At 33.5% G+C, this 19,368-nt stretch overlaps 1 protein-coding gene across 6 annotated transcripts in view; it reads right to left on the bottom strand.

The window, feature by feature from the left end:
• Positions 1 to 19,368, bottom strand: part of USP15 (ubiquitin specific peptidase 15) — a 114,940-nt gene that overhangs the window by 68,442 nt on the left and 27,130 nt on the right. For all 6 annotated transcript variants that reach the window (XR_003519754.1, XR_003519755.2, XR_003519756.2 and 3 more), the window contains exons 3-5: positions 17,669 to 17,799; positions 7,850 to 7,976; positions 1,587 to 1,732 (exon numbers count right to left, since the gene is read on the bottom strand). Coding sequence is in view for 3 of the 6 variants with exons in the window: in XM_027592573.2 (XP_027448374.1) it covers positions 1,587 to 1,732; positions 7,850 to 7,976; positions 17,669 to 17,799 (404 nt within the window). In the remaining 3 variants the exon portion in view is untranslated. The remainder of the gene's footprint in view (positions 1 to 1,586; positions 1,733 to 7,849; positions 7,977 to 17,668; positions 17,800 to 19,368) is intronic.

Raw genomic sequence — 19,368 nt, forward strand, 5'->3', positions numbered from 1 at the left:
ATAATACTGATGTCAATAATAATTTTTTAAAAGATTTTATTTATCTGAGAGAGAAAGAGACAGGAGAAGGGGCAGAGGAAGAAGGACAAGCAGACTCCCCACTGAGCAGGTGGCCAAATGCGGGGCTCGATACCGGATCCTGAGATCATGACCTGGGCTGAAGTCAGACGCTTAACTAACTGGGCCACCCAGGTGCTGCTGTCAATAATTATTTTTAATAAAACAGAACAAAATAAAAATCTCCATATATCAGAGGACCAGGCTCTGTGTTAGATACTAAAAATAAAAACAAAAATAGATACAAAGTCCAACTAAAACAAGGAACTCAAAGTCTAGTGGAGAAGCTCAACATATAAATAAAGTACATAATGAATGACACAAAAGACATATACATAAATCATTATGAAGTTAAGGGAGTAATTTTTTCTCCAAAGTAGAAAACTCATTATGCCTTAAATACATATTGAGAAAAACAGATCAGGAAAGGCTGAAGAGATGATGTGACATTTGAGCTGGAATCTGAAGAATGAAGAATGAACAATCTGATCTGATTAGACTACATGATAGAATGGAATGGTTAATTTGAATATTTTGATGTTTTAAAAGGACTTTTTTTGCTGGATGGATGCAGGTATTGGGAAGAAGGGTACAACAGGCAGATGGAATAACACAGATGAAAGGACAGGAGTTGGGAATAGCATAGTGTGCTTAGGGAACCTTAAGCAGTCCAGTTTGGTATTGTATGAATCATTGTATAAATCATGAGGCAAGAATAATCTAAAGATGCTGGAAGACTAGCCACAAGGTCAAACCTTGACTTGCATGTTGTGTTAAGGTGCCTGGACTTTATTCTACAATTGTTAGGGAATCAGGAAAGGTTTACAATAAAGAAACATTGAGGTTTACATTTTAGAAAGAGTGTTCTAACAGAAATATGGAAGACTGAGAATGGACATACAAAAGACTAGACGCAGAGGGACCTGTTAAGACACTACTGAAAGACAGGGCTAAGAATGGAATAGAGAGATTAATTCAAGAAATATTTAGAGGGTAGAATCAGTAAGACTTGCTGATTATGTCTAAATGTTTTCATTTCTTAACACATTCATTTCTTTGGATTATAAAGAAAGACCAAATTGGAAGTTGATACCTTACCAGGGCCTGGCAAACTACTGTTCACTTAGCTCACTGACTGCTTTTGTAAATGAAGCCTGTTGTTTACATATCGTCCATGACTTTTGTGTTATTACAATGGAAGAGTTGTACTTGTAACAGAGACCATGCGGGCTACAGAGCCAAAAATATTTACTATTTGATTCCTTATAGAAAGTTTGCTGACCCATATTATTGTATTAGCTGTTTTATCGATGGAAAATAGTTTTTTTAAAAAGTAGGTTATTCTAAGCTCAAGGAGGGAAGCAAAATTTACTGCTAGTGATCAGCAGGAATAGGGAAGAGATGAGTTAGAAAGACGAAGCCAGAGACAGTAGAACCCATTATAGATTGTCAAGATATTCATAAAGTTCGTGACTCCAAAAAGCTTCATGTATAGTATACTTAAAATAAACAGTATTGCTAAACAATACCTGTCCTTGGTATAAACCAGCATCCTGAATGGTGCTGTCTGGTTTATTCAGTGGTTCAAATGTATTACTCATGTATTTGTTCCACAATCTGGTCTCCTTTTCATCTGGAATATTGAAGATTTTTCTTATTTCCTTTTCAATTGTATCTAGATTTAAGGAGGAAAGATATAAATATAATAAATATTTAAAAATATACCACACATAGCTAAGTGCTCACCAGCATAAAAATCCTAAATTTAAAATACTGATATAATAGCAAGAATAGATGAACAAATATGTAGGACATATATAAAGAACAATAAAGACAACCTGGTGTGCTTTTTAGGAACAAAATGGTAATTATAACTCTGACAGACAATTATTTGGGGAAACTAAGATCTCGCAAGGGAGAAGAGTTCAATCACGTAACACCACAGTATAATTTATATTATACAGGATGACCTTTAACTTTTTACAAACTATAAATTCAATGTATCTTCTGATGATATGTTGGATTTAGAAATAGTATGAGTCAGAGATGCTGTAGATAGAAAATATTTTTAACTGTAACATAACATAACCAATCTCAGGATAATTTATATTAAACTGAGTATTATTTACAGTTTGAATAGTTTACTAAAATTAAATAGAATATATGGACACAAAGGAAAGTGCCTTCTTTGAAGGGATGTCTGTATTGGTAAAAATTTGTTTTCACAGTAAAACTATATATCTTCCTTATTTCTAAATCATTTATGTGAGTGGAAAAAGCCTTTTTTAAACTGGAGCAGCTTAACTTGCTATAAAGTAAGACACAGGAGTACCCACATACTGGAGAGTAGAGATGTAATTAAGCTTCAGTGCCACAAAGTTAAATGAATCTTTAAAATTTTTAAACATGAGAAAGAGACATTAGAAAATATTGTTAAATCTACTGAATTCTGGTTAATAACTTGCCTGCCTATCTTAGACTCAAGAAAACAGTAAAACACCTAATGACATACGAAGAATTATAAAATACTTCTACATTTTAGAATATTTGGTTAGTTTTGGAAAGAAACATTAAAATACTAAACCTAATAATACATGTTGTCTAAAGAAATCCTACATCATTAAATCCTACATCATTAAATTCAGTCTAATAATACTGTTTATGCCCTATTTAGCAGCTGAAGTTCTTTAATAGTCATAGTCAATGAGATTTTGATTAAGGTATTAAATAAATAGGAAATCTTAAGGTGGATCTGAAATCTTAAGAGCAAATTAGCCAGAATATTTAAATAATTACATAAAATACACTAAAAGTACTGCTTTCTATTTTGGTGGATTTTTTTGTTGTTTTTATTGAAGTGTAAATGCACAGGTCATTAGTATATAATGATAAATTTCCAAAGCGGACACACCCATATAACTAGCACACAGATCAAGAAACAGAACATTATGTAGGAAGGAGGCTAGAGGAAGAAGCTGAGGAAGGGAGGTCATTTTAGTCTTTCTAATAAAAATGAGTACTTTTTTCCTGATTGTATAAATAATTCTTGCTCATTGCAAAACTTTAGAAAATATAAATAAAATGTCTATAGAGAGAGCCATTGTTAACATTTATTTCTTCTTTCAGACACTTATCTATTAATATACACAGATATTTACATACATAATACAATATACACAGACACATATGGGAATTTCCTCTTCATGGAGTTTTGCAAACTACTCACATGTTGGGGAAGAATATTAGAGGCAGAAGAAAGGAGTGCAAAAGGCCCTGAGGTGGGAATGTATCTGGCCTGTTTTAGAACAGCATGGTGCAGCAATGTGGAGGAAGTGAAATGAACAAGGTAGAAATGAGACCTTTATATAGACTCTTGTGAGCTATGAAAGTATTCTGTTTTATCTGAGTAATAAGAGAAGCAATTGAGTTTTGAACAGAGAAGTGGAATGATCTAACTCACATTTTTGCTGCTAGTGGAAAACTGCAGGATGTTAAGGGTAGGAGACTAGGCTTCTGCAGTGATCAAAACTAAGGGAGAAGCAATGTTAAGTTGTCAGACTGAGAAGAGATTTTGAAGAACTGCTTAGAAGATATGCTGCTAGATTACACGCAGGGTGAGAAACAAAAGAGAATCTGAATGATACCAAGGTTTTTAGCCTGAGCAACTGAAAGAATACAAGTGGTGATCACTCAGATGGGGAAGAATGACAGGCAGCAGGTTTCTGGAGGGGGAAGGACAGACTTTAGTTTCATATATGTTATATCTTGAGATTCCTATCAGACAGAAGTAAAGCTATGAAATGACTGAAACTGGAAATAAGGGAGAATTCTGGGCAGGAGATATAAATTCAAAAGATACCAATATGCAGAAAGCAAAAAGCTAGGGCACCGAAGGAAATCACCAAAGAGGAAATTAAAGGACTACGCATGGCAACACCCTGATGTTCTGAGATCAGGAATATGAAGAGGATGTTTTCAGATTTTCCGAGAAGATGCTGGCAGTGAAAATTTGTGCCATGGAAGCCACGTAAATAGAAGTTATTTCTAGATGGAAAAGTGAATATGTTAATTTTTGCTGGCAGGTTAAGAAAATGGAAGACTGAAATTACCATTAGATTTATCATTGTGAAAGTAATTAGAAACCATCATAGAAGCAGTGCCAAGGAAGTGGTAGGTTTGGATGTCTGATGTAGCAGGGTCAAGCGAGAATGGGAGCAGAGTAAATGGTAGCCAGAAAGCAGGATGTTTAAATTGAGATCTGCCACGTGCAGTTATAGATAATGACAGGCTAGGGTATAGCTAGGGAATTGATGCCTGAAGTTGGATACAGATTAAGATCACTTGAGTTGAGAATCTCAAAGTATTGAGAGTGTGTGTAGATTTTTCCATGTATGAATCTGACTCCATTAGGCAGTTAATGAAAGCTTACAGTTAGAAAAATATTATTCATATAATAAAAATAAAATTGTTGTGACAAAATTTCTAGTAGGAATATTTAATAAAGTTAAGCAATTCTATTAATAAATTTTATATAAACAAAGTATTTTTCAGTAAGTTTTACAACAAAAATTATTTTTTCAGTGTATCCTTAAAGAAAAAATAAAAAACCCAATTTTATATTTCTTATTGGAAGATGTTCTATACCCAAATATGTCAATTTAAGGAGAGAAATACTCAAAGGCAAGATATTTTGGCTCTGAATGAGGTTAATTATTTAGATCCTGCCTATGGCAACTATAAAGTCAGTGTAGGTAGTATTAGCTGAAAATGACACATTTTATTAACTTGGCAAAAACAGAAAACGGGTCCTTCTATTTCTTAATTCTATTTATACAACATATAGCTATGTTTTATGTATGTAAGTATTTGGATCATTTTTAATTAAGATGAGACCACAAGGGAAAAATATACATCCCATATCTCCTTTCTTATTATCCCAATATTTTATTATTTCAACAGTCCCTTCCTTTAGAAAAACAAAATCAGCCCAATTAACTTTTGCACAGATTGTATAAGGCGGCAACTAAGAGATGAGACGGTGTGTTCAAATAAGGACTCTCACTTGGAACAAGGGTGAACCTAAGTAGTTAACCTTCCTAAGCCTCGACTTCATCCTCTAACCAAAGAGGATACGGTATTGTTGAGGTTTAAATAAGAAACTTTCTAAGAAGTGCCAAAAACATAGTAAGTATTCCACAATGGCTAACTACTATGATAACTATAATCATGAAGTCTCTAAAATTCCCAGTTTAATTTTAGCAAAAACTTTTGTTTAGAAAGCAAACTTGCACTAATATAGTCAGACTTTTAAAAACTAGGACCTACAGGGACGCCTGGGTGGCTCAGTTGGTTAAGTGTCTGCCTTCGGCTTAGGTCATTATCCCAGGGTCCTGGGATGGAGTCCCACATCGGGCTCCCTCCTCAGCGGGGAGCCTGCTTCTCCCTTTCTCTGCCTGCCACTCTCCCTGCTTGTGTTCTCTCCCTCTCTCTCTCTGATAAATAAATAAAAAATAAATAAAAATAAAAACTAAGACCTACAGTAAGAAATTGTGACCCAATATACACATATGTGTTGCCATTTTCTATCCTATTTTTCATTCCATTATTTTACTCCCAAAATATGTAATAACCACCCATAGTCTTGACAAACATAATTCAGTAAGAAACTTTAGCCCATATAAAAATTCAGTTCATTTACAATTTTAAGGCATATATCCAATGTATGTAGCTTTTTAAAGTATTAGTAAATTTAAACTATGCTGATTAAAATCTTTGCGAATTATAAACTTTTTGGGAAACAGAGATTCTTTATAAATTACCTATCTCCTTGACAGATTCTTACATAGTACTTAATAGAACTCCATAATGCTTGTACTGAATTCAGAAATTAAACCAGCTGATCTTCACATAATGAGTTAAAAATATTATTCAGTGGACTAATGTTCTAAAACAAGCTTTCTGATTGTCTCATATTTATACATAGTTTTCCCACAGAAATTAGGTAAGGAGAAAAGGAAATACCTAACTTTTAAAATAATTAGAAAACATTATCTGTTATGAAGTATTTTAAGAAGTACCTTCTCATTTATATTCCAATTAGCTGAACATTTCAGACATTAGTTTTTGATTTAATTTAACAGACTACCCTTATTGGACAGATTATTCTTATTGTGCATACTTTAATATCATGATTAGTGAAGTTTTATACATATTGAAAACTTTCAGTTTTTAGAATGTAGAAACGTTTTATTTTCCTGAATATGTTCCACAAACCTAGAAATTCTATTAATATAATAAAATGACATTTATACATGGAATTCTTAATATTTTAAGCATTCATTTTAGAAAAATGAGTTTACTAAACAGCACTGCAAACTTATAAATGTTCTAGGTAAATAAAGAGGGGGAAAACAGAAATTCATACATAATATTCTATTTGGTAAAAACATGAGGATTAACCAAGCACTGGGTACTGAAGAATGATGATGTTATTTCATGAAAAATATGTTTGTTAGTATCTTCTGCTGTGAAATGGGTAAGTGGTAAATGTCAAATATATCTGCGAAAGTCAAAAGTAAATATTTTTATTTACTTTTAACCAAAGTATACTTAATGATTGGTTTCAACAAAGAAAGCTATACATAAATTTGCTAATCTTTTTCTTGCTGAGAAGTTCTGCATTAACCGCTATGTCTCCACTGTTTACATTTTCCAACAAGATCAATGTTATTACCACTAATCTTGTTTTCCAATAACTTTACTTGAAAATATATAATTTTTATAATTTTTATTTTGAGCTGTGATTTATCAAAAAATACTGTAATTCTGTTATTAAATCCATAATCATTTATTTTAAAAACATCTCATTCAACATTTTTTTTTTTTAAAGATTTTATTTGTTTATTTGTCAGAGAGAGAGCGAGCGAGTACAGGCAAGGGGAGAGGAAGAGGGAGAAGCAGGCTCCCCACCAAGCAGGGAGCCCGATGCGGGACTCAATCCCAGGACCCTGGGATCATGACCTGAGCCTAAGGCAGCTGCTTAACCAACTGAGCCACCCAGGCATCCTCATTCAACATGTTCTTGATCTTAAATTAAAATGTGGCTTTTAAATACAAAAAAACCCCACATTTTAATATGCACTTAGATGTGTAGATACATAAATATATAAGTATATGTAGATCTATAAATATACAGTGGGAGTTAGGTACATTTGTATTTGAGACTATAATTTCCTAACCTACTCATTGTTAGAGAAGAAAAAAATCAATTTGTCATAAAAATGCTAAGCCTACTGTCTTATCTAAGTAGCTACGTAATTTGCATTTAAAGCCCAGAGAATAAACAGGAAAAAGGGAAATAAAAAGTTTGTCATTTTCCATGCTAAGAAGGGGAAACATTATCATGATGATGATGATGGAGGATATCTATGTTACATTACCTGAAAAGTTTTTATTTAATCAAGTTTTTATTTTTACTTACAGTTCTACTTTATACTCAGGTTACAAACATATGTATTTTTTCAAATGCTCAATTAAAACAGTAATTATTTGATTTTTTTAAAAAAGTAAAATGGCACAAATAATAAACTCATCTAACAATGTAAAGTAGATCTAGACATGATAAATAATTCAACTCTAGGCTAAGATATATTGATTGCATCAGTGTTGGAAATCTGTAATGTTTAAGTATAAACCCTTAAAAAGGCTATCATCCCAGTGGCATATAAGAAACAGAATTACAACTAAATTTCTAATAGCAATGGTTCAACAAAGAGACAGGATCTTGCATTACCTATTGTGTCAGCTTTGCTAAATCTTCGAGTTACAACATTGTTCATGTTTCCATTTTCACAGAGCTTCAATTCTGTGAGATATACTTCTACTTTGCAGTGCTTTACAAACATACCCTGTTCAACCACCTAAAAACCAGAACAAATCAGTGTTAGCTATAGCTCAATATATTTCACTGTCTCTAAAAGCAATATATTTCTCTAAAAAGGCTTTAGGAAAAAACTGCAGCTCTCCAAAAAAAAAAAAAAATATTAAAAACTGTTAATATGAAATAAGAGATACTAAATAGTTGAGAAAGCCAGAAACATATTTGGAATATTTAACAGACTATGAATAATCATATTAAACATTAACAGATAGTTTGGAAAGGCATTCTACTCATCTATGAAGATACTCTGGTATACTATAAATAATTAATCCATTCAGTATTTATTATGAGAAAGTTTACCCCCAATGTAAATACAGCTCTGATTAATGATCTAGACCTACTGCTAGCTTTTAGTACTTGATCCCAAGCAGAAAACCTTTAAAAATGATAAATTTTATAAAACTTCAGTTAGCAACAGCTAACTCTGTATGTTAAATCACTCTATATGTTAAAATAAATCTTTTACAATAACTCCAAATTACTGCTGCCAAAATACTCAGCTATGGCCTGTAATTGATATGTTAGTTTTCCATCCTAAGATGACTTTGTTTGACCTTTAAATACACTCTTAGTAATTCTATGCAACGAATGGAAAAAAGAAAAAAAAGCTGCTAAACATGCAAGCAACAAAGCAGGAAAAGAGAAAATATGTATATATTAGGGTCACCTTTTAAATAAGTATATTTCCTTTTGATCTTCTAAAGGTTAACTGTAGGATTTCAGTCATGAATACTGCTTCTGAAAATAGTAATCAGCCTGATATGTGATACATTAGACAAATATGGCTACAGGGAGGCTCCAAATAACTGCTGTAACTCACAAGCTTAGCATCAGTTCAGTAAAGGCCTTAAAATTTGTCTTTCACTTGCAGGGAAATTGTGTTAGCTCAAAAAATTCAAATGTAGTTTAGCTAATATTTAATGTCCAATCCAACACTAATTTTTATAATACTTTGTCATTTATATTCTCTTATTTATACTTGTTATATTCACATTTCTAAAACAGGCAACAGCCTGCACCTCTCTCTTAATTAATTTTACAAACTAATATATAAATTGTCTCTTAACTAATGAAACTTGTTTTAAATTTCTTATGCTTATTTATTTTGAGGTTAAGAATGTAGCAAAAGATATCATATCATTTAATTTTACAAGATTACGTGTAGCTATATTTAAGTAGAAAAACCAGAAATCAAATATTCCTATCAATCGAAATTTTTGCTCTGGGACTTAATATCTTGGTAAGAATCCTAAAATAATATTAATACTAACCATTGGTAGGTTGCTAAAACTGAGGTGCCTACAGGCCTCATTTTTAGGGGAAAAAATGGAATGATCAACAATAAAGCAAGTAATGGCATAACAAAACAGGATAAAATAACAAAAAAGAAAATCCCTCATTATTATTTATATTGAGATATATTTTTCTAAATAAGCATAGTTTTAAAAAATGAGGATTAATTTTCATAACACTAATAGATATTTCCTGGAAAAAAAAATCTAGTGATTTAACTGTTAGAAAGTCATTATAAACAATGAAAACAAAACACCAAGATAATTTCAAAATCCACTTAGTGGGTTTCAGGACTTTTCTCACCATTTTTTTTCTTCTCTCCAACAATATCTTATATTGTTGAAACCCTCATCATCAGTACTCTAAATACTACTATGTTCATAAGACATTTTACTACTTCCAAAAGCAGTGTATTAAAAAGCTGTTTTTTTAAAGAAAATATGAGTTTGTCCTCCCAACTATTTTTATTTTAAAGAACCATACTATATGAATAATTAAAGCTTGAACAGAGTAACTCCATAGCAGAGAAAAGTAATTAGCATTTTTATGTATCAGTGTTATTACGGTTGTATGTAGATTATTTATATAACATCTTTTCTATATTTGTTTATATTGTCTACTACCTTATTAAAAATGCACTAAAAATAACCGTTTAAAATAATGAAGACTGTGTAATAGGAAGAAACAGGCTTATAAAAAACAAGGTACAAAGTTATACTTACCTAATTATTATGACCACTAAAATACACATTTGAAATAAGACTGGACAGAGGGGAGGGGGGTGGGGGGATGGGTTAGCCTGGTGATGGGTATTAAAGAGGGCATGTACTGCATGGAGCACTGGGTGTTATACGCAAACAATGAATCATGTAACACTACATCAAGAACTAATGATGTAATGTATGGTGATTAACCTAACATAAAAAAAATGAAAGAAGAATGGAACATGAATATTCAGAAATAATAGTTATGTTTCAGAAGTACAGGTGACCGCCAAAATATTTTTTCTAAGTGAACTATAATAAAGAGCAAGCATAAGATGAAATCTGGCTTCCTGTCCAAAATTTAAAACTTATGGCTAAATAAAAATAGTTCCATTAATTGATGGCCACAATGAAGGTAAAATCTCTTTACTAAATTAGTGCGGGAAATACAAATTTATATTGAATTAAAATAAATATAATTTGTTCATTTTGCTGTGAATATTAGACAGCATTTTGTAGAAAGTCATGAAATATATTGATAAACCTAATGTACTCTTTAAATTGCCATATGAAAGTTTCATAGAAACTTTACTTAATTCCAAGCGCTTACTTCTTCCCCTTTGGAAACAAAGTTACTTCTAAAGAAATCTGGTACTCTAAAACAATTTGATGACATGGCCTAATCGGACACATTTACTATTTTTGAGGAGGTAGCTAAATTTGTTTTTGTAGCACTTACTGAGTACTATGCTTACTAGTGGTAAAAAATAGACAAGTAGAGAAGTATAACTCAACTATGAGATTATAGGTGTTAATACATAACATTCTACTTATAATATTCTATCCACAAATATTTCAGGATATATTTCTTCAAAAACAAGGACTCAAGAACCGTAATACCACACCACACCTAACAAAATTAAAACTAATCCCTTAATAGCAAATACCCAGCCAATGTTCAAATTGTCCCCATCTCATTTGTATTGAATCAGGATCCAAATAAAGCCCATGCACCGTAACTGACTGATAAAGCTCTAAAATGTCATTTAACTGAAAAGTTCACCATCTGTCCTTTTATTCTCGCAATTTTTAGTAAGACTACTTCATACGTAGTGAGATATTCTAAATAAGACGCAAATAATATCTAGTTGCCCCTCTTTTTGTGATGCTGGTAGGCATTAATTAACCAGGGCCAAGATCAGGGATGGGCCAATTATGACCCACAGGCTACATTTGACTCGCCATCTATTTTTGTAAATAACATTTTACTAGAACATAGTCATGTCCATTCATTTATATATCATTTATGGCCGCACCCAAAACAGCAGAGATGAATACTTTCCACAGAGACTACCCTGGCTCATAAATATTTACTATCTGGCCCTTTACAGAAAAAGTTTGGAGACCCCCCCCCCAAACTCCCTGGGCATTATTTTATTTTGATCAGTCTTGCCAGGACCTATGTTTTATTTTACTGGTCTAACTTCACTGTTTTTTGGGTCAACTTTGTTCATTTAATGTAGGTTTTTTTCTATTAATGTCTTTTTTTATTATTATTTCTTGATTAGGCTTAATTTCCTTTTCTTCTCTTAACTTGTTGAGACAATACATTTTGACTTTCTTCTTTTGTAATATATACATTTAAGCTATCACATTCCTTGTAAGAATGGCTTTAGTCACTTTTATATTGTATTGTTATCATTGTTTAAAATGTTTGATTTTACTTTGTATTTCTTCTTTGACCTAAGGATTACTTTAGAAGTATATTATTCCATTTCTAGGTAGCTAGGAGACAATCTTGTTACCTTTTTGTTACTGACTTCTAAATTCCACTGGGGACAGAAAATATACTGAATAATTTCTATCATTAGAAATATAGTGGAATTTGCTTGATGGCCCAGCAAATGGTCAATTTTGGTAAAAACTCCACTTAAGAAGAATTTCTATTCTGCATTTACTAAGTGCAATGTATGCCAATTAGGTCATGCTGCTTAATCATGTTGTTCAAATCTGCTTCCAAGCTCAATCATGTGGTTGTTGGCAGTCCTCAGATCCTCTCCAGCTGTTGACAGATAATTTAGCTCCTCATTATGTCAGTGCCTCTATAGGCTATATGGCAATATGGCTTCACTCAGAGCGACTGACCAGAGAGAGAGAGTGCGCAAAAGAGCACTCCTCACCAACATCTTTTACAAACTAATCCCCGAAGTAACACATCACTTCTGCCATATTTTACTGGTCACACAGACTAACTCTGGTACAATGTGGGAGATTACACAAGAGTATGAATACCAGGAGGTGGTGATCACTGGGGAACGTTTTGAGGATGGCTACCACAGTCTACTCTCTGGCTCCCAATAAGTCACAGTCCCTCCCCACAACATGTAAAATACATTCACTCCCTGCAAAGCCCCCTTAGTATCATCCCATTATAACATCAACTCCAAGTCAGAAACTTGTTATTTATATCTGATCCAGGTGCAGATAAGAATCCTTAGGTATAGTTTCTTAATCATCTTGAGTATAGTTTTTCTTTATAATTCTGTGAACTTCAAGGTAAGTTTTCTGCCCCACATACACCCAAAATAAAATGGTGGGGCATGCAGAAGATAATTTTTTTAGATATTCCTGTTAAAAGGAGCACAGGGGAAAGAGGAACAAAGGAGTCAATGGTCCACAGAAATTCTGAAATCCACCTGGGCAAATACTTAAAAGTTCCTTGATAAGGACTTTTTCTGACCTTACCTGAAAATGAGTCTTCACAACACTTGATTCTGCGTCCTGGGTCATACAATTTTCATAAAAGTTAGCACATGTTTGCAGTTGAGTAAATACTTAGTCTGACTAATGCCTGTAGGAGTCTAGGAGACTTCTTTGATTTTACACTGTCTCTGTAGTCCAAGATGGTAGTGCTTCTTGAAAACATCATAGGTCTCCAGTGGATCTCACTGGAGTCTCATTCCATTAGACAAAAAGTCACATCCACAAATGTCCTCTAGATATGTCCTATCTTGGGTTTATGCTGAGAAGATTGAAGGGCAATGCTCTTAAGCTTCTTAGAAGCCCTAGAGTTCTTAGAAGCAACAAACTGAAAGGAAGTGTAAAGTATACCCTGAAATTCTTTAAAGGGTCTTTTGTCTGAACAGTATTGTGAGGCACCACCTTTGATTTTTCTGAGGTCTTAAAGAATTTTACCGTCATACCTGTGGCTCTTTTTGGTCATGCTTTCCTCAGAGCCTTGAGTTTCATCTTTGCTTGGGAACATATCATAGTTTCAGCATTGTACGTCATCTGGAGAGGCCAGAAATCCTCAAAACTAGTAAGTCTTGGCTCCTTTTTAACAGCCCTTTCTTTAGTTTCTCTCTCCCTTCTTACATCTGATTATATGCAGGCACAAGAAAAACCAGGCAGTTCTGGCAGATCATTCAGCTTATGAGATATATTTTCTACCTTTCAATTTACTGCAGTTGACATGTTGCTAAACTTTCTGCTACCTTATAACAAAGATCACTTTCTTCTGGGTTCCTATAAGATTTTCTTCACTTTCCTGTAAGTCCTCACTGGCAGCCTCCTTAAAGTCTAAAATTCTACTAACAATTTATTCAAGGCACCTTAGGCTTTCATTAATACTCTCGCAGGTTCTTACAGCTTTTACTCCCTGCCTGGTTCCAAAGCCACCACCACAGTTCAAATTTTGTAAAGGCAGCACACTACTTCAGGTACCAAATTAGTTATCAGTTTTCTGTTGCTGCATACTAAATCACCCCCAAACTCAGAGTGACTTTACAGAGTAAACATTATTTTACATAGTTCCTGAGGGTCAAGAATCTGGAGCAGCTTAGCTGGGTTGTTCTGGCTTGGGGTCTCCTGAACTGTCAAGCTGTGGGTTGGGGCTTCAATTATCTGAAAGCTGAATGAGACTGGAGGATTCATTTCCAAGCTCACTCACATGGTTGTTAGCAGGCCTCCATTTCTCTCTACTGGTCAGAGATATCAGTTCCTTACCATGTGAGCCCCGCGACAGGCTGCCTGAGTATGCAGTTGAAGTCCCCAGACAGAGAAATGAGAGAGAGCAAGAGGGCATGTGCACCCAAGTGTGAACCAAGGTGTCTTTTATAATCTGATCTCTTCTATTTTAATGATGTACAACTGACATATAACATATTAGTTTCAGGTGTAAAATAATGATTCAATATTTGTCTATGTTGTGAAATGATCACAATAGGTTTAGTTAACGTCCATCATCCTATTACAAAATTTTTTTCTTGTGGGATGAGAATGATGAGAACATTTAAGATCTACTCTTACTGCCTTAGCAACTTTCAAAAATACAATACAGTATTATTAACTATAGTCACCATGCTATATATTTACACCCCCATGACTTACCTATTTTATAACTGGAAGTTTGTACCTTTTGACTCCCTTGACCCTAAAATCTAATCTTGAAAGTGATATACCTACTATAACTTCTGCTATATATTGCTGGCCACAGGAGACTACCCAAGGATTAGTTCACTGGAGGTTACCAAGGAGGCTACTATCTTAACTTATATGCAAATATTACATATTTTAAATTTATGCATATATTCATCTCAATAAGAAATTACTACCATTTTAAATAGTCTGCCTTAACACATTTATTCACAATATTTACTGCTGTCAAACTACATTTTCTATGTCTCCAAGCTTCTATATGTAATAATTTCCTTCCATTCTAAATACTGTTTTGTATTTCCTTTAGAGCAGGTCTGCTAGTAACAAATTCTATCAATTTGTTTATCTGAAAAATAGCTTTTTTCACCACCTGAAGGATCCTTTTCTGAAGAATCCTTTCCTTGCTTATAGCATTCTAAGTTGGCAGTTATTTTTCTTTCATCATGTTGAAGATGGTTGGTTATTTTTCAGCTTTCATTTCTCTTGAGAAATCATTTCTTTGTTTATTCTTACTTTGAAGGTAATAGACTTTTTTTGGGCTACTATTTGGAATATCTTTTTGCCTTTGAATAATTTTATTGGGTATAGTTTTGTTTGTATTTTTTTTTTTTTTTAGCATGGGTTTCACAGCATTTCTCTTTTTTTAAGATTTTATTTATTTATTTGACAGAGAGAGACACAGTGAGAGAGGGAACACAAGCAGGGGGAGAGGGAGAAGCAGGCTTCCCGCTGAGCAGAGAGCCCAATGTGGGGCTCGATCCCAGGACCCTGGGATCATGACCTGAGCCGAAGGCGGACACTTAATGACTGAGCCACCCAGGCCCCCCTTCACAGCATTTCTTGATTCTATATAGCATGTCACCTCTCATCAGTTTTAGAAAATTCTCAGCTATTAACTCCAGTGTTATTTCTACCCTATTCTGACTTTCCTCTCCTTCTAAGAGCCCACTTATATGTATATTAAAATTATGCACTGTGCTCCAAGTGTCTTTGCTTATTTCTATGCATTCCATCCTTCAGTCTCTCTAAGTTTTAGTCTGTATATTTTCTACTAATGTTAGTTTACAAATTTTCTCTTTGGTTCTATTTAGCGTCCTACAACTCAAACACTGAGTATTTACTTCTTAATTTTTTCATATTATTTTAGAATTATATAATTATATTTGGATCTTAATAGTTCTGGAATTATATTTGGTTCTTAACAGTTTTGTCCTTCGACTGTCTTATTTTTTTAAAGATAATAAGCACAGTATTTTAAAGTTTCTGTCTGGTAACTCCACTATCTGGATTCCTTATGGGTCTGTTTCTATTGTCTATTGTTTCTCTTGGATTTTGGTTCCACTGTATTTCTTGTTCATTTATGTTTACTTTTGCCTGTTTTATTGTTGTTTTAACTGAGTGCCTCATACTATAAGCAAAATATTTTAGAGATGATTTGAGGCCCAGAGAGATGCTTAACTACTTTGTTTCTGCATGACATCTACCAATCCTAGGTTCCTCAATTCAATCAGAGATTAGTAAAGTTCAAAGTTGGGCTTCAGACCCTTAAAAAAATGTCATTCTTTAAGTAAATTTCATTGTCATAAGAGTCACATGGGGGCAAAGTAAAGGTGGAAATTCCCAGACTTACTAATTTAATTTTGGAGGAAGACACATTTTAATAAAAACCCTGGTTAATCTTATGCACACTAAAGCTTAAATATTATCTTACAGGTTGAATAAATTCAAACTATCTTGTTAAAAATAAATGGATGGCCTCCTAACAGAGAAACTTTTTTCTCTCTACCTGTATGAAATTTTCATGATTTTTATTTATTTACTTATTTATTTACTTATTTTAATTTGCTATCAGGCACAGATTTTAAGAAATTCCAAAACGGCCTCTTTCAAAAAGTAATGCCAATGAAGTTATTGGTTGGTCTGCTTACCATACCAAATACTTGTATTCTATAATATGCTACCTTTATTAAGAAAAAGAAAAGTTTATCATTAAAGTTAAAGTAATACAGGTTAGCATATTTGAAGATATTCCAGGCACAGATTTTCCTTTAACCCAGGAATAACTTCTTCTTCTAAACAGTTTTAGAGCTAAACAATCTACCCTTCAATTGATCAAAACACTCAATTCTCTAGCAAATATAGATAAAACAATAGGTCATTTTATGTGTATAAGGCTAGAATTCCTAAAAGACAGAAATCCTAATTTTGAAATAGCTGTAAGAGAAGGCTGAGTGAAGTTAAGGGTCAAAACTAAAATGAACCCGGGTGCCTGTGTGGCTCAGTTGGGTAAGCATCTGCCTTCGGCTCAGGCCATAATCCCAGGGTCCTGGGATCGAGTCCAGCATTAGGCTCCCTACTCAGCGGGGAGTCTGCTTCTCCTTCTCCCTCTGCCCTTCCCCCCTGCTCATGTTCTCTTTCTTACTCTCTCTCAAAAAAATAAATCTTAAAAAAAAAACTAAACTGAACTAAATCAAAGGTACATTCACATTCTATTTAGAAAACAGAATTTAATTCTATACCTAAACCACCAATATATACATACAAATTGTTAATACAGCTACTCTGTAGCATCAGTTCCAAATAAATCCATGTATGGTTTGGTCTACTAGGTTTGTACCCTTGTGTTACAGAATTTGGCTTTTTAATTGTTTCTGTGTGGAAAAAAACAACACAGTTAAATAATTATATGCTCAGAGATTCCAGTCCCCAAACACTTCCTTCTTTCCCCTTCACCGGCCCATACACTAACAAATACTTATGTAAGATTGACAGATCTACTTTAAACATTTGGTATTCTGCTATGATGACAAGATCCTCACTTTTTTAGTAACTTTTTAGTTCCAAAAAGTGAAGATAATGGCTCATTTTTAACGTTTCTAGACTTTAATTGTAAAACTTGCAGCACAGTGATTAAGAAAACAGGTTGCCTAAGTTTCTAAATTGAAACTTTCTCTACCTCTGTCTTTATTTCCTTATCTACAATGAAGATAATAATACCTACCCTATAGAGTTTCCTGTGAGGATTAAATTATTAATAATGTATAATTTGCTTATAACAGTGACTAGCAAATAGTAAATCCTCTATAGGTATTAACTGTTGTTGTTATACAGTGTAAAAGTACATTTTGATGGTCTTTTTCTCCTAGATAACTGATGAGGCTTCATAAGTCATTAAATTAACAATAAAATGTGAACTGTTCAAGCAAAGTATTTTTATTCACTTATTCTAAATATGTACCTTTCGCGCTATTGGTTCCTGACCTTCCATCAATGTGTACCAGCTGACAAGTTTATTCCAGCCCTCAGTTGGCAATAGTATGTAATCCAATTCATCAATAAGATGTTCCTTAAGTGACTGGGCATCACCATCTGCAAAAGAAAAAAGTAAACTCAATAAATAAAAAGAAACCATAGTACATATATCTAAATACTTTAGTGTAAATATCGTAAGTTAAACTCATAGAGACTAATTTAAGAATTTAAATGAGTTCTGAAAAAAGCTCTGAAGTTCACATATAAATCTACATATTCCAAAATAAACTGTTGCTTTAAAAAGATTCAATGTATACCAGTAGTCAAAGAACAGTATTTAAAGATATAATTTTTATAAGCTCTTAAAATACCAAGGGATCTGAAAGAAGTGTGTTTGCCAAATATTTAAAGTAGGACATCCCTCACAAGGTAACAGTGGTCATTCTAGTATTAGCTGATGAAGGAAATTCAGACGCAAATCGATAACCTTCTATAATGACTCCAAAGCACAGGGGCTGGGAACCATGATGGACATCACAAAAGAGCGTCTTATTCCAGAAGGCCCACAATCTAGGGTCCTCACAAAATCTAAAGTGGAGGTAGTTGTTCAGATGTGGTTCTAATTCTATGATCATTTTCAAAATTCTAGTTAAACTAAAAATTTAGTGCAGGGCAGGCCAGACATCTAGAAGCAATACCATGAGTTATACCTACATGAGAGTCCTAATCTGAGAATCATTTGTTATTATCTGGTCCTTTTACCTGAATTTCCAAAGTACAGAAACAGATACAGTTCATCGAGTTATATACAACATAAAGAAGATTTTTCTCAATTTGAGCCAGTCTTAAATTAACAAACACGGGAAGCGAAATTGTTCTCAGTAGCATCTCAATAATGAGAACACACTATTCTTAATTAGACTTAACAATATAAATCAAGAAGCAGGAAAAATTCTGAAAGGATTGAGATTGAGGACCATCAAGCAATGGTCACAGAATTTTTTTTTAAAGATTTTATTTATTCATTTGAGAGAGAGAGAAAGAGAGAGCACAAGCATAAGCACAAGCAGGGGGAGAGGTAGAGGGAGAGAGAGAAGCAGACTCCCCACAGAGCTGGGAGCCCAATGTGGGGCTCAATCCCAGGACCTGGAGATCATGACCTGAGCCGAAGGCAGATGCTTAACTATCTGAGCCACCCAGGCGCCCCAAATTACACTAAACTTTGAGAAAACTTTCATAGAGAGCAGAAATGATAAACTCTGAATTGTATAGTACAAACTTCAATAGCAGATACAAACCAAGCATTAATTTTTAAGCTCAGTTTTTTAAACCTTGGTTGTAATTTTAAATTCTTGATGGGGAAACTGATAATTTGGAACATATTTTTAGAGTCTGCTGAAGGTGAAAGAAACTTACATATTCTAAACCCCTATATGCATATTCTATGAGATATATTACAGTAAACAACCATGTTATCTCAGTCAGTTCTCAAAACAATCCTATTAAGATAGGTATCTCCATTTTAGATTGGAAAATATTTTTAGAGAAAGTAACTTGCCCAAGATCATACATACAGAAAATTGCAGGTACTGTGCAAAGTGTTACTAGAAAACACTGTTATCTCAGGTGACTTTTTAAAACAATATTATGAGGTAGATATCTCCAAGTTAATTAGTAAACAGATTC

Source organism: Zalophus californianus, chromosome 9, assembly GCF_009762305.2.
Source record: "Zalophus californianus isolate mZalCal1 chromosome 9, mZalCal1.pri.v2, whole genome shotgun sequence".
In the NCBI taxonomy this organism is placed as follows: Eukaryota; Metazoa; Chordata; class Mammalia; order Carnivora; family Otariidae; genus Zalophus; species Zalophus californianus.